The 21373-nt window shown below is 35.7% G+C and overlaps 3 protein-coding genes across 4 annotated transcripts in view; 2 read left to right on the plus strand and 1 right to left on the minus strand.

Annotated features, from left to right (window-relative positions):
* Positions 1–196: 196 nt before the first annotated feature.
* Positions 197–21373, plus strand: part of LOC130447317 (ubiquitin thioesterase otubain-like) — a 55295-nt gene continuing 34118 nt past the window's right edge. Inside the window, exon 1 of the mRNA XM_056784066.1 lies at positions 197–680. The gene's annotated coding sequence lies outside the window, so the exon portion shown is untranslated. The remainder of the gene's footprint in view (positions 681–21373) is intronic.
* LOC130447316 (general odorant-binding protein 19d-like) lies at positions 684–14582 on the minus strand. 2 transcript variants are annotated; one of them, XM_056784064.1, is made up of 6 exons: positions 2843–3010; positions 1995–2079; positions 1847–1935; positions 1149–1272; positions 1023–1087; positions 684–935 (listed from the first exon to the last, which is right to left on the minus strand). In XM_056784064.1, exons 1-6 carry the CDS (start codon positions 2888–2890, stop codon positions 903–905), a joined length of 444 nt encoding a protein of 147 aa, XP_056640042.1. In that variant the 5' UTR covers positions 2891–3010; the 3' UTR covers positions 684–902. The 2 variants fall into 2 exon arrangements, with proteins under 2 accessions (XP_056640042.1, XP_056640041.1); XM_056784063.1 differs by lacking the exon at positions 2843–3010 and adding an exon at positions 14025–14582 and having other exon boundaries at positions 685–935.
* LOC130447313 (cytochrome P450 4V2-like) lies at positions 3995–21205 on the plus strand. The gene is made up of 8 exons (XM_056784060.1): positions 3995–4175; positions 8541–8741; positions 12083–12271; positions 13042–13373; positions 18133–18201; positions 19580–19754; positions 20144–20314; positions 21004–21205. The coding sequence occupies exons 1-8, from the start codon at positions 4028–4030 to the stop codon at positions 21165–21167; spliced, it is 1449 nt and encodes a 482-aa protein (XP_056640038.1). The 5' UTR covers positions 3995–4027; the 3' UTR covers positions 21168–21205.

The following is a 21373-nucleotide window of genomic DNA, read 5'->3' on the forward strand; positions in this document are numbered from 1 at the left end:
GTGGTGTATACAAATGTATAATATTAGACTTATTTTCTATATATGGGAGTATTCTATTTAAATTTGGAAGTCTCTGATTTATCATGTTAAAAAAAGTGCTTTTGGAAACTATGATTCTGGATCAGATAAATCACTATCAGCTGATTGCGCATCTTGACCCAAAATGAGATTATTATTATGGTTTTCCAACATCACGTTTCGATTTTAGTTGGTATCGTTATAGTTTTTCACTATTTATAGACTATAACCCTATCGGTTTGAATGTAAAAGAACAAAATACTTTCCCAACGTTTAGATCATATTAGTTTAATCCGATTATAATAGTCTAAGAAAAGTTTTCTACTTGTCATTTTAAACCATGTATTTTATAGACGGTTTACTTAGATCATACAAGTTAATTTAGCTATTTCCGATTTAGTGTCCTAGATGGAAGTGTGAGTTTGAATAAAAATGACACCGATTTATTATACCACTGCTTATAAAGGTTATGTATGTAAAGTGTTTGTGTTATTTGTGATATTTTTACCAAATACCGATTATAGTGCTAATTTTGTGAAGTTTTGTGAATAAATATATTTTACCATATGAATTCGTTAATTTGATGAATTTATTCCTAAATTATTATTAGGAAGATTTGAAACTAGTGACAAGATAGCCGCTGGATATAAACAATACTAAAGGTAAATATTTTATTATATATTTATTAACTATTTCTCAGTCTAACTTTATTTATAAAAGTAAGTTTTTATTTTTTTATTAATGAAATTAATTTATTGCAACAATTGCAGCAATTTTTTTCTTGAATATATACAGGATGTATAAAAAACAAATTATATTCTATAAGGTATATTTGTTTATATAGCTCATATATATCAAAGTTTATGCATCAAAAGTTTAAATAATTACATTCCTAACATATCCTGTGATAATCCCATCTGCAAAAAGAAAAAGTTATAAGAAATAGATTTAATACAAGATAGATATAGTTTTATAAATAATTCAAATTAATAATTCTCACTCACTTCTTTCCCTTCTTTCATCAAACATTTAGCCACATTTAGAGCAGTTATACAGGGATCTTCTTCAACTGGAAACCAAAAAAATTAAGTAATACTTATAAGGAGCTTATTGCAATTAATTTAATTTACCTGGAGTATCTCTGCATTTATTAACAACTGCCTCCATTTTTTCAAATAGATCTGGATCAGTATCCTTAATTTTACCCAACATATTTATACCTTCATCTGGGTTCATGGTACCATCAGCATTTTGCTATATTGATAAATTAGTTCGAATTTACACTGAGACATATATTTATGTGGAGAAAAGATGATTTTGTTGGATTTTTTCATTCTTTACAAAATAACTCCAAAAATATTGATTTTAGAGAAAATAGTTTTTAATAAAAAAGAAGCTCATAAAAAGCTGCACAAAAAGGTTTATATACATTTTTTACGTAAATCTATTCTTTTGGCTGTTATGATCCTAAACACACTTTCAAGACATTTAGGTTAGATTAGTCAACTTGACTAGATATTTAGGGTCATATCAGCCAAAAGAATAGATTTACGTAAAAAATGTGTATAACCTTTTTTGTAGAGCTTTTTATGAGCTTCATTTTTTATTTAAAAATTTTTTTACTAAAATCAGTATTTTTAGGGATATTTTTCAAAATTGAAGGAGGCTTGGGGGTCAAACGAAAATTTGTCGAAAAAAATTCTATTAGGGGTAAAGTTTGGCAAAAATTTCAGCAAAATTACTACTTTAAACGTTACGGAAGTAATTATACGAGGGTTGTGCAAATAGTTATAAAGACGAAATCAATAATACAAACAAAAAAACTTACTACTCCGAATGCTTTGTACATACAAGAAATCATACATATCCCTTCATGAGTTGATGGGGTTTGATGTGCCATTAGCATAGCTATATCCTCTGCAATAAAAGATAATAATGACGGATAGGTACAAAAAAAATTGAATTGATGTTTATACCGTTTGTCGCTTTAGTTTCTTCCATGCATTTTCCTGCAAATTTGGTAACTTTTTCCATAAATTCTTGGATCACTTTCGGTTCAATCTGAAAGGAGCAAAAAAGGGGAGCCCTCTGTGAATTTTTTCTAATTTAGATGTTTTAAACGTTAAATAAAAACAAAATAAAAAATTTGAGACGATAACATCGAAATTTTCAAATTTAGAAAATATGTACAATAGATCTTTTGATAAAAAAAGTCAAAAACAGGAAGAGCCAAGGACTAAAACTTATTTTTACAATAAGAAACATCTTCGGTGCTCTTTGGAGAACTGATCGAACACCAGTAATCTTTATTTTAATCATCAACAATCTAAAAAACTAAAATAGAAATTAGTCAGCATCATCATCAGTTCGAATTGAAGCGCCAATAAAAACGATTTGAATAATTTATAATATTCTATCAACAAAAACACCAAATTAGCGGTTTTGACGTCGTATTTATTGCGACCCCGATGTCGAAAATTCCAGTTTTTTCGATAATTAGATTGCCTAACTTCCGGTTCAGCTTTTTTAACTAAATTTATGAATTGAACGAAAAGGCAGTCCTATTGATTAACCTAACATGACTTAACCTTTATCGTAACTTATATAAACCTAACTTAATCAAAGCTAAAGTAGACCTAACCTAATAGAAGCTAAAGTAAACTTAATTTATCGACGCTAAATTAAACCCAATAAAAAGAGAAATTGGATCCATTCCTTGGTCTGCTTAATACCATTAAGGTCCCCACTTCAAAAGTAAATAAAAGTTGGTACATAAAAACATATTTTCGCCTTTAATAAATAAAAACAAATTAAAGTTACTTACAGCATTGGCGCAAACGAAAAATAAAGTTAAGATAACGAACGATTTCATTTTAATTTTTTTTTGCGGAATTTATTGTTTTTACAAATAAAGTAAAATCTGTTTTACGCTTATAAAGGATTCGACTTATCATTATATAATGTTTGGAACAACCTCTGACTCATCTGTTATACAACAATTATCAATTACAAAAGTTATTGTTTCCTCAATTCTAATGTTCATTGGTTTTTAATATGCACTTTACGGACGCTGAATTTTTTTTTTTTTTCTATTTAAATAAACCATTAATTACGATTATTTGCGGTTCAAGCCAATATAGAATTAAAATAACATTTATGAACAATTTGGTGATAGGAAGCGGAAAACCTAAAAATTTCCGAGTAGTAAGACGGATCAAGATGCAACGGGAGACTTGGTAAACAAAAATTATAAATGAGAAATGAAAATTTCATTCGTGGAAGAGAAAAATGCATTTCGAAAAGAGCGCATCTGATGTTGAAAACGAAAAATTTGTAACTTGGAAAATATTACCGGAAATATCTCGGCTGGAAACGAACAGAAAAGGTCTGCGAGGTACCTGGTGCCCGGGCTGACTGGTTTGTACGTCGTCTCCTGGAGCGTGGTGGAAATTCATTATAAAATTAATAAAATACATACATCCTGAGGGCTTTCGAGGTCGTCGATTACCTAGATGACCTGCGAAGTGCCCCAAAGAAATCGATGATTGTTCCGTTGTGATTTACCTGATGAAAAACAAAATGGCTGTACTATGCCGGATTATTGAGTCGATTGGACTCCTAACCGTTTGTTTTGGTGTTTGTAAACCATGATAACGGTCCAATTCACACTTTTGCGCTCGTTATGATCAAATCGAGCTCCGAACATCCGCCGTATTCTCCAGATTCGATCCGGAGTCATTTCTGTTTGTTTCCAAATTTGAAAAAGTCGCTTACCGGATAAAGACGTAAAATTTAGTCTCCGAAGATGATAATTTCAGTGTAGTATAGTTGGTTAATAACCAATTAACCCGCTAAAATATTTTTGTTTAAAAAAAATATAATAGTAATTATTTTTTTCAAGGTAAACTACTTTTCTACGAATAATTGTTATCGTTAACAGGCCCTTTACCTAATTACCACCGATACAACTTATTTCACATTCGAGTTTAGTTATTAGTTGAAACCAAATATGTTTTCATCATTAGTCTTTGCGACAATTTTGTTTCTAATATGGTTGATTTACTTAATTTTTCGAAATCATAGTTATATGAGTTATATCCCAATGCCGAATTCCAACATCATTTTCGGACATATTTTTTATTTTTTGAATACCGCTGGTAAGATATGGTTTTAATAATTAATGTTAAACAATTAAATGCATTTCAATATACAAGTTTCGCTATTATGCCCTGTTTACATGCTCGCCGAGCATCAACAAACGCAAACGTGTAAACGGGACGAGCGTGAGTGACGAAAATTAGTGACGATCTTTATCATTTTCTGCCTAACTCTTCGTTTCCTGGATGTTTGTTTTCTGTACAAAAAAAAACGTCAGTCCAAGTGCAAACATCGACAAAAATGCCCACATCAAAGGGTTCAAGCCGTCACCAAAGGACTTTGGTGACGTCAAATGGGACACGAAGGGCCTATCTTAAGACCTATGTGATCAACGGCTTCACGACCGCCCACACCTACGAACTATGAACTTTGAATGGGGCTGGTGATGAATTTCGTCAAACGTGTGATAGTAGCCTTAGTTTTCCAGTCACTTGGTTTGATAATTTAGTGACAGGAACCATTCGAACATGTTTGTTTTAGTCCTGTAGACAAATTTGTTTTCTTGGTTGAGCAGCAGCACCCGCCGAATAGCTTTAAATTTAGAAAAAAGTGCAGATTCCATCGCGTAGAGGATGAAACCTCTATCTAGGTTTTCTCGAGTTAAGAGATACTTCAGAGAACTACACCTGGAAAAGTATGAAATGGAAAACGAAGGTCTCCGACAGCTAAAACCAACACACATCTCGAACTTTCTAAGAGGAGTGGTGCAAATGGATCTGGTGTAAACAATGAGGATCCTCAGAATCGTAGCAAGAAATGTAGGCTTTGGGAACTGTTCGCAGTAGCGGAAAAATATAATACTGGATGCAATTTTGTTGTAGCAGACATTTCTTATTCATTATCAACAACAATTTGTCATCGGTATGCAAAAGTTCATCTTTTATTACAATTTTACACTTTTTCTATTGGTCATCGTATAGTACTTCTCGATTAAAGATTGGCTGTAGTACTTCCACGTATACTCAATGTTGCAGTACATCTTGGTGACAATTTGAAGAGATCCAATGTCTTCTATGGACCATTTTACGTCACTAGAATTGAAAAAATTGTTTGGTACCATCGATTAGATGATACCACTCTTGAGATGGAAAGAACTTTGATCAGAATTCTGCTCATTTTTCACATGTTTCCGGGAGGAAATTGTGTATTTGTTTATTCCACGTCGGCCATTTTGTACTCCTCGATTAAAGATTGGTTCTAGTACTTCCACGTATACTCAATGTTGCAGTACATCTTGGTGACTAATTTGAAGAGATCCAATGCCTTCTATGGACCATTTTACGCCACTAGAATTGAAAAAATTGTTTGGTACCATCGATTAGATGATACCATTCTTGAGATGGAAAGAACTTTGATCAGAATTCTGCTCATTTTTCACATGTTTCCGGGAGGAAATTGCGTATTTGTTTATTCCACGTCGGCCATTTTGTACTCCTCGATTAAAGATTGGTTCTAGTACTTCCACGTATACTCAATGTTGCAGTACAACTTGGTGACTAATTTGAAAACATCAAATGCCTTCTATGGACCATTTTACGTCACTAGAATTGAAAAAATTGTTTGGTACCATCGATTAGATGATACCATTCTTGAGATGGAAAGAACTTTGATCAGAATTCTGCTCATTTTTCACATGTTTCCGGGAGGAAATTGCGTATTTGTTTATCCCACGTCGGCCATTTTGTACTTCTCGATTAAAGATGGGTTTTAGTACTTCAACATATACTCAATGTTGCAGTACAACTTGGTGACTAATTTGAAGAGATCCAATGCCTTCTATGGACCATTTTACGTCACTAGAATTGAAAAAATTGTTTGGTACCATCGATTAGATGATACCATTCTTGAGATGGAAAGAACTTTGATCAGAATTCTGCTCATTTTTCACATGTTTCCGGGAGGAAATTGCGTATTTGTTTATTCCACGTCGGCCATTTTGTCCTCGATTAAAGATTGGTTCTAGTACTTCCACGTATACTCAATGTTGCAGTACATCTTGGTGACTAATTTGAAGAGATCCAATGCCTTCTATGGACCATTTTACGCCACTAGAATTGAAAAAATTGTTTGGTACCATCGATTAGATGATACCATTCTTGAGATGGAAAGAACTTTGATCAGAATTCTGCTCATTTTTCACATGTTTCCGGGAGGAAATTGTGTATTTGTTTATTCCACGTCGGCCATTTTGTACTCCTCGATTAAAGATTGGTTCTAGTACTTCCACGTATACTCAATGTTGCAGTACATCTTGGTGACTAATTTGAAGAGATCCAATGCCTTCTATGGACCATTTTACGCCACTAGAATTGAAAAAATTGTTTGGTACCATCGATTAGATGATACCATTCTTGAGATGGAAAGAACTTTGATCAGAATTCTGCTCATTTTTCACATGTTTCCGGGAGGAAATTGCGTATTTGTTTATTCCACGTCGGCCATTTTGTACTCCTCGATTAAAGATTGGTTCTAGTACTTCCACGTATACTCAATGTTGCAGTACAACTTGGTGACTAATTTGAAAACATCAAATGCCTTCTATGGACCATTTTACGTCACTAGAATTGAAAAAATTGTTTGGTACCATCGATTAGATGATACCATTCTTGAGATGGAAAGAACTTTGATCAGAATTCTGCTCATTTTTCACATGTTTCCGGGAGGAAATTGCGTATTTGTTTATTCCACGTCGGCCATTTTGTCCTCGATTAAAGATTGGTTCTAGTACTTCCACGTATACTCAATGTTGCAGTACATCTTGGTGACTAATTTGAAGAGATCCAATGCCTTCTATGGACCATTTTACGCCACTAGAATTGAAAAAATTGTTTGGTACCATCGATTAGATGATACCATTCTTGAGATGGAAAGAAATTTGATCAGAATTCTGCTCATTTTTCACATGTTTCCGGGAGGAAATTGCGTATTTGTTTATTCCACGTCGGCCATTTTGTACTCCTCGATTAAAGATTGGTTCTAGTACTTCCACGTATACTCAATGTTGCAGTACATCTTGGTGACTAATTTGAAGAGATCCAATGCCGTCTATGGACCATTTTACGCCACTAGAATTGAAAAAATTGTTTGGTACTATCGATTAGATGATACCATTCTTGAGATGGAAAGAACTTTGATCAGAATTCTGCTCATTTTTCACATGTTTCCGGGAGGAAATTGCGTATTTGTTTATTCCACGTCGGCCATTTTGTCCTCGATTAAAGATTGGTTCTAGTACTTCCACGTATACTCAATGTTGCAGTACATCTTGGTGACTAATTTGAAGAGATCCAATGCCTTCTATGGACCATTTTACGCCACTAGAATTGAAAAAATTGTTTGGTACCATCGATTAGATGATACCATTCTTGAGATGGAAAGAAATTTGATCAGAATTCTGCTCATTTTTCACATGTTTCCGGGAGGAAATTGCGTATTTGTTTATTCCACGTCGGCCATTTTGTACTCCTCGATTAAAGATTGGTTCTAGTACTTCCACGTATACTCAATGTTGCAGTACATCTTGGTGACTAATTTGAAGAGATCCAATGCCTTCTATGGACCATTTTACGCCACTAGAATTGAAAAAATTGTTTGGTACTATCGATTAGATGATACCATTCTTGAGATGGAAAGAACTTTGATCAGAATTCTGCTCATTTTTCACATGTTTCCGGGAGGAAATTGCGTATTTGTTTATTCCACGTCGGCCATTTTGTCCTCGATTAAAGATTGGTTCTAGTACTTCCACGTATACTCAATGTTGCAGTACATCTTGGTGACTAATTTGAAGAGATCCAATGCCTTCTATGGACCATTTTACGCCACTAGAATTGAAAAAATTGTTTGGTACCATCGATTAGATGATACCATTCTTGAGATGGAAAGAACTTTGATCAGAATTCTGCTCATTTTTCACATGTTTCCGGGAGGAAATTGCGTATTTGTTTATTCCACGTCGGCCATTTTGTACTCCTCGATTAAAGATTGGTTCTAGTACTTCCACGTATACTCAATGTTGCAGTACAACTTGGTGACTAATTTGAAGACATCAAATGCCTTCTATGGACCATTTTACGTCACTAGAATTGAAAAAATTGTTTGGTACCATCGATTAGATGATACCATTCTTGAGATGGAAAGAACTTTGATCAGAATTCTGCTCATTTTTCACATGTCTCCATTAGGAAATTGCGTATTTGTTTATTCCACGTCAGCCATTTTGTATCAATTGATATTTAGAGGTTATGATAACGTCAAAATGTGTTTGACACACACGATTGTTGTTTATCATATTATGTAGTACATGGACAAGATTATATAATAAGAAAATTTAATAATATCATATATATTTTTTTTTATTTTAGATTTGTTACAAAAAATTACAAATATGACAGTAGAATACGGGGGTATAGTGAGAATATATATACCTCCTATTAAACCGACGGTTATAATTACCAATCCGAATATAATTCGAGAGATAACACGTTCTGAAAAAATGTTAGAAAAAGCTAATTATTACAAATATTTTTCCGAGTGGATAGAAGAAGGATTATTAACGACGAAACGTAGGTTCTCATCAACGTAATATCCATAGATTTGTCGTAGATAATGATGAACACATATTTAAAACAATTTTTTAATTTACACTACACCAAATTTGGACTTAATTCTAATGTTATCTTCACCATTCAGTTTTTCGATAATTGATTTTATAAAATTCGTATTCCTGTCCTTTTTCGAATGTTTTTAAACCAAGAAACCACTTCAAACACTCATCTACGTCTTTATATTCGTCCAGCGTTCGCTTCTGGTAATTCCCAGTTTCTACTGATCATTTTTTGTAGAAACAATGACGAAGTCTATAGTTTCTTTCTTCTCCATACACCAGCGGCATCCCAGCACGGAGATGTCTTCTTAAATAACTGTCTTTGGTTAAAATCTAGTCACCAGTCGAATTTCGATCCTGTTCCAGTGAAGCAGTCATTCAATACCAAAGGCTTGTCTTATGCCACGTGTTTCCACGAACCAACAACATCCCAACTCGGTAGTGATCCATATACCACGGAGATGTCTTCTTAAATGACTGTCTTTGGTTAGAATCTAGTCACCAGTCGAATTTCGATCTTGTTCCTGTGAAGCAGTCATTCAATAACAAAGGCTTGTCTTATGCCACGTGTTTCCATGCACCAACGACACTCTAGCTCGTTAGTGATCCATATACCACGGAGATGTCTTCTTAGATGACTGTTTCTGGTTAGAATCTAGTCACCAGTCGAATTTCGAGCCTGTTTCAGTGAAGCAGTCATTCGATAACAAAGGCTTGTCGTATGCCACGTGTTTCCATGCACCAACGACACTCTAGCTCGTTAGTGATCCATATACCACGGAGATGTCTTCTTAGATGACTGTTTCTGGTTAGAATCTAGTTACCAGTCGAATTTCGAGCCTGTTCCAGTGAAGCAGTCATTCGATAACAAAGGCTTGTCTTATGGCACGTGTTTCCACGCACCAACGACATCCCAGCTCGTTAGTAATCCATATACCACGGAGATGTCTTCTTAGATGACTGTTTCTGGTTAGAATCTAGTCACCAGTCGAATTTCGAGCCTGTTCCAGTGAAGCAGTCATTCGATAACAAAGGCTTGTCTTATGGCACGTGTTTCCACGCACCAACGACATCCCAGCTCGTTAGTAATCCATATACCACGGAGATGTCTTCTTAGATGACTGTTTCTGGTTAGAATCTAGTCACCAGTCGAATTTCGAGCCTGTTCCAGTGAAGCAGTCATTCGATAACAAAGGCTTGTCTTATGGCACGTGTTTCCATGCACCAACGACACTCTAGCTCGTTAGTGATCCATATACCACGGAGATGTCTTCTTAGATGACTGTTTCTGGTTAGAATCTAGTCACCAGTCGAATTTCGAGCCTGTTCCAGTGAAGCAGTCATTCGATAACAAAGGCTTGTCTTATGGCACGTGTTTCCATGCACCAACGACACTCTAGCTCGTTAGTGATCCATATACCACGGAGATGTCTTCTTAGATGACTGTTTCTGGTTAGAATCTAGTCACCAGTCGAATTTCGAGCCTGTTTCAGTGAAGCAGTCATTCGATAACAAAGGCTTGTCGTATGCCACGTGTTTCCATGCACCAACGACACTCTAGCTCGTTAGTGATCCATATACCACGGAGATGTCTTCTTAGATGACTGTTTCTGGTTAGAATCTAGTCACCAGTCGAATTTCGAGCCTGTTCCAGTGAAGCAGTCATTCGATAACAAAGGCTTGTCTTATGGCACGTGTTTCCACGCACCAACGACATCCCAGCTCGTTAGTAATCCATATACCACGGAGATGTCTTCTTAGATGACTGTTTCTGGTTAGAATCTAGTCACCAGTCGAATTTCGAGCCTGTTCCAGTGAAGCAGTCATTCGATAACAAAGGCTTGTCTTATGGCACGTGTTTCCACGCACCAACGACATCCCAGCTCGTTAGTAATCCATATACCACGGAGATGTCTTCTTAGATGACTGTTTCTGGTTAGAATCTAGTCACCAGTCGAATTTCGAGCCTGTTCCAGTGAAGCAGTCATTCAATAACAAAGGCTTGTCTTATGCCACGTGTTTCCATGCACCAACGACACTCTAGCTCGTTAGTGATCCATATACCACGGAGATGTCTTCTTAGATGACTGTTTCTGGTTAGAATCTAGTCACTAGTCGAATTTCGAGCCTGTTTCAGTGAAGCAGTCATTCGATAACAAAGGCTTGTCTTATGCCACGTGTTTCCATGCACCAACGACACTCTAGCTCGTTAGTGATCCATATACCACGGAGATGTCTTCTTAGATGACTGTTTCTGGTTAGAATCTAGTCACCAGTCGAATTTCGAGCCTGTTTCAGTGAAGCAGTCATTCGATAACAAAGGCTTGTCGTATGCCACGTGTTTCCATGCACCAACGACACTCTAGCTCGTTAGTGATCCATATACCACGGAGATGTCTTCTTAGATGACTGTTTCTGGTTAGAATCTAGTCACCAGTCGAATTTCGAGCCTGTTCCAGTGAAGCAGTCATTCGATAACAAAGGCTTGTCTTATGGCACGTGTTTCCACGCACCAACGACATCCCAGCTCGTTAGTAATCCATATACCACGGAGATGTCTTCTTAGATGACTGTTTCTGGTTAGAATCTAGTCACCAGTCGAATTTCGAGCCTGTTCCAGTGAAGCAGTCATTCGATAACAAAGGCTTGTCTTATGGCACGTGTTTCCATGCACCAACGACACTCTAGCTCGTTAGTGATCCATATACCACGGAGATGTCTTCTTAGACGACTGTTTCTGGTTAGAATCTAGTTACCAGTCGATTTTCGCGCCTGCTTTAGTGAAGCAGTCATTTAGTAAGAAAGGTTTGTCTTATGCCACGTGTTTCCATGCATCTCCGCAGCGATTATGTCAGCTTTTAAGACTATAGCGGATTTCCCAAGCAAGATAAATTCGCTTATATCATCTTGGAACATTCCGTGTACCAGTTGGTTCCATTAATTAGTTTTGCCGCTGTTTTTGTATCAGTGATTTACGACTCTAATCCGTTATTATTAGCGCTAGTACTATCGAAATAATTGGATTTTCACCTGGTGCTCGCGTTCCTATTTTCGCATAAACCATAGACTTCAATCTGCAGTTTGTTAGTATAGACACAGTAAGACCCTAGTTGGGGCCGTACGCTTGTACCCAATCTTGTTTCTACTTTCTCCATTCTGAGCTACCAGTCGATAGCAAATTTTTGGCGAAAGGCCCCATGTACAAACCAAGTCCCTTCTGCATGCCCAGAATATGCTGGTAACCTTTTCCCGATGTTATAATTGTCTCTGGTAAGGATATTTCTGATTTTTTTTTTCTAGTTCAACAATGGAAACCCAATAGGAAAATGATAACTCCTTGGATAAATAAACAGACGATTTTGATGAATTTTATGAAAATTTTCGAATCCAAATGCGACATATTGATAGAAAATTTCGAACAACAATTAGGAAATCCCGATTTAGACGTCACGCATATTGTGAAAATTTTTTCCATGGACGTCACTTGCGGTAAATCATTCACTTTCACATTAGCTTTTATGTAGTTTGGATTTAGCGTTACGCACCATTCTTGATACTAAACTTGAAGATGACAACGGAGGCGCTACGGTCCATGAAAAATCTTTGCCTCTAGGACAACTGTCCATAATTCTTCTCGATGTTGCCCTAGTTTCTTTAGGTCATGTTTCGAGTCGTCTTACCATCTTAAACGTGGTTGTCCTTAAGCCTCCTGGCTTTAGCCGGTATGCAGGTTGACTCCTCGACCCTCCGGCATCCGTTCGACGTGACCAAGACATCTTGGTCTCGCACTAGGTTGGGCTTTCCATACAGGAAGTTAGTCTCAGCGTTAGTGCGTCATTCTCCTTGATTTTAGATTGGATCATAGATACTTTCATCTACCACGAATCTCCTGTATCTCCAGAGCAGTCTCATTGTTTCCAGTTTTGAGCTAAAGCTGCCGTGTCTGCGCGACATTAGTATGTACTTCGTTTTAGCTTTCCAAAGTCAAGTCAAACAGAATACAAGAAAGAGTTTCTACGAAAAGTTTTTTTGTAGTGTTCGTAGGGCTTCTCAAGGATGCAGCGGAGGATTACGAGTGGCTACGGCACCCGCGCTGACGCTCCCGTTGACGTTAAGTTCAACTTCACTCCGTAATTGGTCGAGTTTATGAAGAACGCCAACTAAATTGACTTTTAGTTTATAATCTGTACCTCGTATTGGATTCAGTTTTGTCTCGACGCAATTGGGTGCGAAAATTTTCATTTAACGGTTGTTTTTAGAATGTTTAATGGGCGTTAACGATTTCGACGGCGATTTCAAACGCAATTATTTCAATAGTATCTTCAATATTGGTCGGACGACTTTGAATCGAATGGTATCGCCGTTCAAAAGATTCGATATATTTTTCGAATTGACTCGAGAAAGTCGGAGCTTCGAAAAAGAATTGAAAAATCTCGAGAGCGTCTTCGAGGAACTTATCACGAGAAGAAGAAAAAATGCTGAAAAATCGGAGACGGATGGTCATTGTACATTTTTAGATTTCATGTTGCAAATGAAGGATACACATTCGATTAAATATATCAGAGAGGAAGTGACAACAATGCTTTTTGCGGTAAATCATATTTTTTTTTTTTCGTAAAAATCTTGAACATAATTATATTTTCAATTGTTTTTATACCATGCCAAGTGGGAGCCATCAGGCTTGAACGACGGGGCTTAGCTTGAACCAACGCTGGGAAACCAATAATGCCCCAAGCCTCGTTGAAGTCAGCCAAGCCTGGATGAACTCTAGATAACCCGACCTCGGGCGTCCTATAATCGGCCAGGCTTGGCTGAAATCTGGATAACCCGACCTCGGCCATCCTTTATTCATCTAAGCCTGGCTGAACTCTAGATAACCTGACCTCGGCCGTCCTATAGTCAGACAGGCTTGGCTGAACTTTTAATTTACACATTATTTCTGAGGAAAATATTATTTTTCAAGATTTCCAAAAAAATTCATTCAGTTAAAGTGAAAAACTTTCAAAACCAATGAACTGAGAATCTCCAGGTGCTTTAATTCCTTTCCAATAAAGGTTGTTGATGGAAAAAAATTGTGCTGCAATTTTTTTAAATCTACATAGAATACCAATAAAAAATTCCTCTGAAATCAATATTTTCCACTAGAATATAATCTATAATGAGAGATCGCCGAAGGCGGCAAAATTCTTTGTTATTTTTTCACTCCTATGGTTAAGATACATCTTAAAACCCCATGACTTACCTTATAAACCACAAAGTCAGTGACATTTTCGTCGAAAATAATTTTTTCTTGAATAATTTTCAAATCTAACGCTTTCAAAACACTTTTTTTGTCAGTTTCGTTAAACTTATCATCGTTATCTTCAGTTAAATCGTGTTGTTCTTCCGAATCGGTTGTTTGGTAGGTTGTTTTTTTCTGTATAACCGGATATTCTAGTTGCTTCGGTCCCAAATGCGGTATTCTACTCGTTATAATCGTTTTTTTCGTCGTAATTTTACTATCATCAATAACTTCCGTTATATTTTCAACACTTTCTTCATTAATAACAGTCGCGTTGTTTAATTTTTTTTGTATAACCGGATATTCTAATTCTTTAGGTCCCAAATGGGGAATTCTACTCGTAATTATGAAATCGCTGCTGTTTTGTTTCATTTTGAAAAAATATTTTTTTCCATTACCGCCGTTAGTTTCGTTGAAACTTCTAACAAAATTAATTTGAAAAATTATTACGAAAATATACGTCAACTTCATTCTGAAGAAGAAACTAGATTGAGCTGATTTATTTCGGCAAATGCGATTATACTAAATTAAAACGGTCTTAAAGATAAATTTATTTCAAGTGGATAATCTCCCTCATTTTCGTGACTAACAAACATTTTTAACTAATTTAGCGTATTAGAGTCAACGACGCATATTAACCCGAACGTCTTACCAAGTATTGAAAATAATGAGTAACAAATAAAAACTTACCAGAAAAAGATATACAGAAAGATTTATTATATTTCGAAGTTTCTATACAACACACATACCAAACCACGTGGAAATGTCTTTCTATATGAAATTTATCGTTTTGAGTGATTTTTTCCAAAGGAAAATGGTTGGACACAAGTTGTTAGTACCAAGTTGTCGTTTCACATCCATTCTTCACGCATATCTCGTTCAAATTCGATCTAATTCAGTTGAGACTTGTGTACATCGCTTTAGAGTGATTTTTAGTACTAATGAGTGATTTTTTCCAAAAGAAAATGATTGGACACAAGTTGTTAGTACCAAGTTGTCGTTTCACATCCATTCTTCAAGCATATCTCGTTCAAAGTCGATCTAATTCAGTTAGTACTTGTTTAAATCGCTTTAGAGTGATTTTTAGTACTAATGAGTGATTTTTTCCAAAAGAAAATGATTGGACACAAGTTGTTAGTACCAAGTTGTCGTTTCACATCCATTCTTCACGCATATCTCGTTCAAATTCGATCTATTTCAGTTGAGACTTGTTTAAATCGCTTTAGAGTGATTTTTAGTACAACTGACTCGTTTTGAGTGATTTTTTCCAAAATAAAATGATTGGACACAAGTTGTTAGTACCAAGTTGTCGTTTCACATCCATTCTTCACGCATATCTCGTTCAAATTCGATCTAATTCAGTTAGTACTTGTTTAAATCGCTTTAGAGTGATTTTCAGTACAACTGACTCGTTTTGAGTGATTTTTTCCAAAAGAAAATGATTGGACACAAGTTGTTAGTACCAAGTTGTCGTTTCACATCCATTCTTCAAGCATATCTCGTTCAAATTCGATCTAATTCAGTTAGTACTTGTTTAAATCGCTTTAGAGTGATTTTTAGTACTAATGAGTGATTTTTTCCAAAAGAAAATGATTGGACACAAGTTGTTAGTACCAAGTTGTCGTTTCACATCCATTCTTCACGCATATCTCGTTCAAATTCGATCTAATTCAGTTGAGACTTGTGTACATCGCTTTAGAGTGATTTTTAGTACTAATGAGTGATTTTTTCCAAAATAAAATGATTGGACACAAGTTGTTAGTACCAAGTTGTCGTTTTACATCCATTCTTCACGAATATCTCGTTTAAATTCGATCTAATTAAGTTGAGACTTGTTTAAATCGCTTTAGAGTGATTTTTAGTACTAATGAGTGATTTTTTCCAAAAGAAAATGATTGGACACAAGTTGTTAGTACCAAGTTGTCGTTTCACATCCATTCTTCAAGCATATCTCGTTCAAATTCGATCTAATTCAGTTAGTACTTGTTTAAATCGCTTTAGAGTGATTTTTAGTACTAATGAGTGATTTTTTCCAAAAGAAAATGATTGGACACAAGTTGTTAGTACCAAGTTGTCGTTTCACATCCATTCTTCAAGCATATCTCGTTCAAATTCGATCTAATTCAGTTGAGACTTGTGTACATCGCTTTAGAGTGATTTTTAGTACTAATGAGTGATTTTTTCCAAAATAAAATGATTGGACACAAGTTGTTAGTACCAAGTTGTCGTTTTACATCCATTCTTCACGAATATCTCGTTTAAATTCGATCTAATTAAGTTGAGACTTGTTTAAATCGCTTTAGAGTGATTTTTAGTACTAATGAGTGATTTTTTCCAAAAGAAAATGATTGGACACAAGTTGTTAGTACCAAGTTGTCGTTTCACATCCATTCTTCACGCATATCTCGTTCAAATTCGATCTATTTCAGTTGAGACTTGTTTAAATCGCTTTAGAGTGATTTTCAGTACAACTGACTCGTTTTGAGTGATTTTTTCCAAAAGAAAATGATTGGACACAAGTTGTTAGTACCAAGTTGTCGTTTCACATCCATTCTTCAAGCATATCTCGTTCAAATTCGATCTAATTCAGTTAGTACTTGTTTAAATCGCTTTAGAGTGATTTTTAGTACTAATGAGTGATTTTTTCCAAAAGAAAATGATTGGACACAAGTTGTTAGTACCAAGTTGTCGTTTCACATCCATTCTTCAAGCATATCTCGTTCAAATTCGATCTAATTCAGTTAGTACTTGTTTAAATCGCTTTAGAGTGATTTTTAGTACTAATGAGTGATTTTTTCCAAAAGAAAATGATTGGACACAAGTTGTTAGTACCAAGTTGTCGTTTCACATCCATTCTTCACGCATATCTCGTTCAAATTCGATCTATTTCAGTTGAGACTTGTTTAAATCGCTTTAGAGTGATTTTCAGTACAACTGACTCGTTTTGAGTGATTTTTTCCAAAAGAAAATGATTGGACACAAGTTGTTAGTACCAAGTTGTCGTTTCACATCCATTCTTCAAGCATATCTCGTTCAAATTCGATCTAATTCAGTTAGTACTTGTTTAAATCGCTTTAGAGTGATTTTTAGTACCAATGAGTGATTTTTTCCAAAAGAAAATGATTGGACACAAGTTGTTAGTACCAAGTTGTCGTTTCACATCCATTCTTCACGCATATCTCGTTCAAATTCGATCTATTTCAGTTGAGACTTGTTTAAATCGCTTTAGAGTGATTTTTAGTACTAATGACTCGTTTTGAGTGATTTTTTCCAAAAGAAAATGATTGGACACAAGTTGTTAGTACCAAGTTGTCGTTTCACATCCATTCTTCAAGCATATCTCGTTCAAATTCGATCTAATTCAGTTAGTACTTGTTTAAATCGCTTTAGAGTGATTTTTAGTACTAATGAGTGATTTTTTCCAAAAGAAAATGATTGGACACAAGTTGTTAGTACCAAGTTGTCGTTTCACATCCATTCTTCAAGCATATCTCGTTCAAAGTCGATCTAATTCAGTTAGTACTTGTTTAAATCGCTTTAGAGTGATTTTTAGTACTAATGAGTGATTTTTTCCAAAAGAAAATGATTGGACACAAGTTGTTAGTACCAAGTTGTCGTTTCACATCCATTCTTCACGCATATCTCGTTCAAATTCGATCTATTTCAGTTGAGACTTGTTTAAATCGCTTTAGAGTGATTTTTAGTACAACTGACTCGTTTTGAGTGATTTTTTCCAAAAGAAAATGATTGGACACAAGTTGTTAGTACCAAGTTGTCGTTTTACATCCATTCTTCACGCATATCTCGTTCAAATTCGATCTATTTCAGTTGAGACTTGTTTAAATCGCTTTAGAGTGATTTTTAGTACTAATGACTCGTTTTAGAGTGATTTTTTCCAAAGGAAAATGATTGTAAACATATACGACTCATGGCGTGGCGTGGCGTAGCGTGTTGCTAGTGGGTTTCTACCTTTACTGTGACTGACGTGTAATAATTTAGTGAATAATAATATAAAAGAAGATGGTAAAAAGAAGAATTGCTACAAATTTTTTATTTATATTTTTTATAGGGACATGATACTATTTCAACAGCTATCTCATTTATTTTATACGCCCTTTCAAGACATCCAGAAATTCAAGTACGTAATACGTATTTCAGTGTTTAATAATAAGTATTATACACATTGATTATTTACATAGTGTCATGCTTTTAAATTACTCGCGTAAATCGAATCAGTAACATTTTTTTTATAAATTGTTACTTTTTACGATTTACAATCCCCCAGAAGAAGATATCCGTTGAAAAATGCTCCTGGTTTGACTGAGGGACAGTCGAAGGCTAACGAACGTTAACGAGGGCGCCATGCGGGTGCTAGCGTAATAAACGCCAACTCGGGCGCGAGCGTAAAAGTTCATAAATCCACTTTTGGCCATATCTCGACGCTAAATCGTCGTGATCTTGAACGCGAATGAAGGCGCCAACTCGGGCGCGAGCGTAAAAGTTCATAAATCCACTTTTGGCCATATCTCGACGCCAAATCGTCGTGATTTTGAACGCGAATGAAGGCGCCAACTCGGGCGCGAGCGTAAAAGTTCATAAATCCACTTTTGGCCATATCTCGACGCCAAATCGTCGTGATTTTGAACGCGAACGAAGGCGTTAACTCGGGCGCGAGCGTAAAAGTTCATAAATCCACTTTTGGCCATATGTCGACGCCAAATCGTCGTGATCTTGACTGCAAACGTAAGCGCCAACTCCGGCGCGAGCGTAAAAGTTCATAAATCCACTTTTGGCCATATCTCGACGCCAAATCGTCGTGATTTTGAACGCGAACGAAGGCGCCAACTCGGGCGCGAGCGTAAAAGTTCATAAATCCACTTTTGGCCATATCTCGACGCCAAATCGTCGCGATCTTGAACGCGAATGAAGGCGCCAACTCGGGCGCGAGCGTAAAAGTTCATAAATCCACTTTTGGCCATATCTCGACGACAAATCGTCGTGATCTTGAACGCAAACGTAGGCGCCAACTGGGGCGCGAGCGTAAAAATTCATAAATCCACTTTTGGCCATATCTCGACGCTAAATCGTCATGATTTTGAACGCGAACGAAGGCGCCAACTCGGGCGCGAGCGTAAAAGTTCATAAATCCACTTTTGGCCATATCTCGACGCCAAATCGTCGTGATCTTGAACGCAAACGTAGGCGCCAACTCGGGCGCGAGCGTAAAAGTTCATAAATCCACTTTTGGCCATATCTCGACGACAAATCGTCGTGAAATAGAAGGCGAACGCGGGCGTTTGTGAACGTTCAGTTCCGGTGTCGTCTTCTGAAAATTTACGATAAGGATCGCCTTCAAAAAGACCGTCTTTTCTATCTTTCTCTAACTTTCCTCACGTTTTCGAACATTTCCCCGAGGCGGTAAATCGTTTTAGTAATTTTGCACTATTTTTGGTTCACCCTATATATAACATAGTATCAGACTATTGAACGTCCTACAAAGACGCGTGAGTTTTCAGGAAAACGTATATGACGAACAAATTGACATTATTGGAAATGAAAATGTTTTCCGTGAAGTTACTTACGCGGAAATACAACAAATGAAATATCTCGATATGGTTATAAACGAAACTATGAGGATGTATCCACCGGTTCCTTTAATTGGTAGAAAAGTAGAAGAAGATGTCGAAATTGGTAAGAATCGTCGATCATAACAGTCACTCGAATCGTCAGTTCTTCTATTTTTCACAGTACTAATATCATATAACGATATTTGGATGAAAAAAATCGATTCCATATAATCGATAATCGATTCATGCTCTTCTGAAACGATTGAAACGGGAAAAAATTGTTTGACATTTTATCTCCGTTGACAGGTCACTTTTTATTAAATTACCCCGGGAAAAAAATGCGAAACGATTATTTTCGAATCAGAAAAGCATCCACGAACATTTAGAATCGTTTATAGTCGTGCAAGATCGTTTTGACGTTAATCTGTTTTTAGCGTTTCGTGTAACTGTGTGTTCGAAATTAAAAAAAAAAAAATAATTTGAAAAATTTTTACTTAATTTATTTTTATTTAGCCGGAAAATATTTGTTACCAAAAAATCACAGCGTGGCAATTTTAATTTACGGATGTCATCACAATCCGAATTATTTTCCCGAACCCGAAAAATTTATACCGGAACGCTTCCAAAACGAAATCCTCCCTGGAACGTATTTACCATTCAGTTTGGGTCCACGAAACTGCATAGGTAATTTTTTAAATATATATAAAATATTGTTTGTACCCCGTATGATTCCATACGTACGAAAATTTTCTTTCATCAGGTTTAATTACACAAAATATTTGTTAAATTATTATTACTACATCGTTTTAAAATCCCTGTTAAGTAAAGACTGGACCAGACATGGCGATCTGCAATCGATTAATCGAACCAAAAAAATCGATATGTTGTACTAAATCGATTCAGTAAATCGATATTTCACCATCTTCATTGTTTGTCATAAAATGGATTAATATTCTCATCATACATGCATATTGGAAAAAAATCGATCTTTTAGACCTCGATTTTTTTATGAATCGATTAATCAGGATGCAATTCGAATTTACTGTTGACAGGTCATTGACCTATGACCGGCCGTTAACGGTTGACCTTGACAGGTAATTCACCCAGATTAGCCGTTGACGTTTGTTCTCGACCTGTCATTGAGCCGGAGCTTCCTGATATTTATCGAAAACCCGATTTCTCAATATTTCTGACTGGTCTATAAAGGTTGCCAACTTCTAGGCTATACATGTACTAGTTTAATATAAAATTGAGGTTATATTATATCAAATTCCAGTTTCGTATAGAAATGTTCACATACAGATAAAAGCGGCAACGTCGCAATAATAAAAAATAAGAGTTTTACATATTTCATTGGGGGGAAATTATTTTAGGTAAAAAATTTGCATGGTTGGAAATAAAAGTTTGTATATCGAAACTATTACGACGTTTTCGATTTTTACGTCCCGAACCAGATTACAAAATCGATTTGGTTCCCCAAATGGTTTTAGTAGCAAAAAATGGTATTCGATTATCACTACAAAAACGAGTAGAGTAAAAAAATGTATTTATGAAAATTTAATAAATATTCAAAAGTACATTTCATTATTTTCATTTAGAATTTCATTTAAAAGTTACTAAATGAATCAGAATCGATTCTAAGTTGCTATTACTAATTTAGATCGATTTACAATCGAATTAGTTGATAACGAACTTCAAATCCGAGAACTGATTTAAATGATTGGTAATCAATTATTAACGGAA

Source organism: Diorhabda sublineata, chromosome 8 (genome assembly GCF_026230105.1).
Source record: "Diorhabda sublineata isolate icDioSubl1.1 chromosome 8, icDioSubl1.1, whole genome shotgun sequence".
NCBI classification, from domain to species: Eukaryota; Metazoa; Arthropoda; class Insecta; order Coleoptera; family Chrysomelidae; genus Diorhabda; species Diorhabda sublineata.

Coding starts and splice junctions, on each gene's coding strand:
- LOC130447313 (XM_056784060.1), top strand. CDS start 4,028: ATGTTTTCATCATTAGTCTTTGCGACAATTTTGTTTCTAATATGGTTG. Junction 4,176..8,540: donor TTATTTTTTGAATACCGCTG/GTAAGATATGGT, acceptor TTTTTATTTTAG/ATTTGTTACAAAAAATTACA. Junction 8,742..12,082: donor AGGATTATTAACGACGAAAC/GTAGGTTCTCAT, acceptor TTTTTTTTCTAG/TTCAACAATGGAAACCCAAT.
- LOC130447316 (XM_056784063.1), bottom strand. CDS start 14,534: ATGAAGTTGACGTATATTTTCGTAATAATTTTTCAAATTAATTTTGTT. Junction 1,273..1,846: donor TGTACAAAGCATTCGGAGTA/GTAAGTTTTTTT, acceptor TTATCAATATAG/CAAAATGCTGATGGTACCAT. Junction 1,088..1,148: donor TAAATGCAGAGATACTCCAG/GTAAATTAAATT, acceptor TTTGGTTTCCAG/TTGAAGAAGATCCCTGTATA.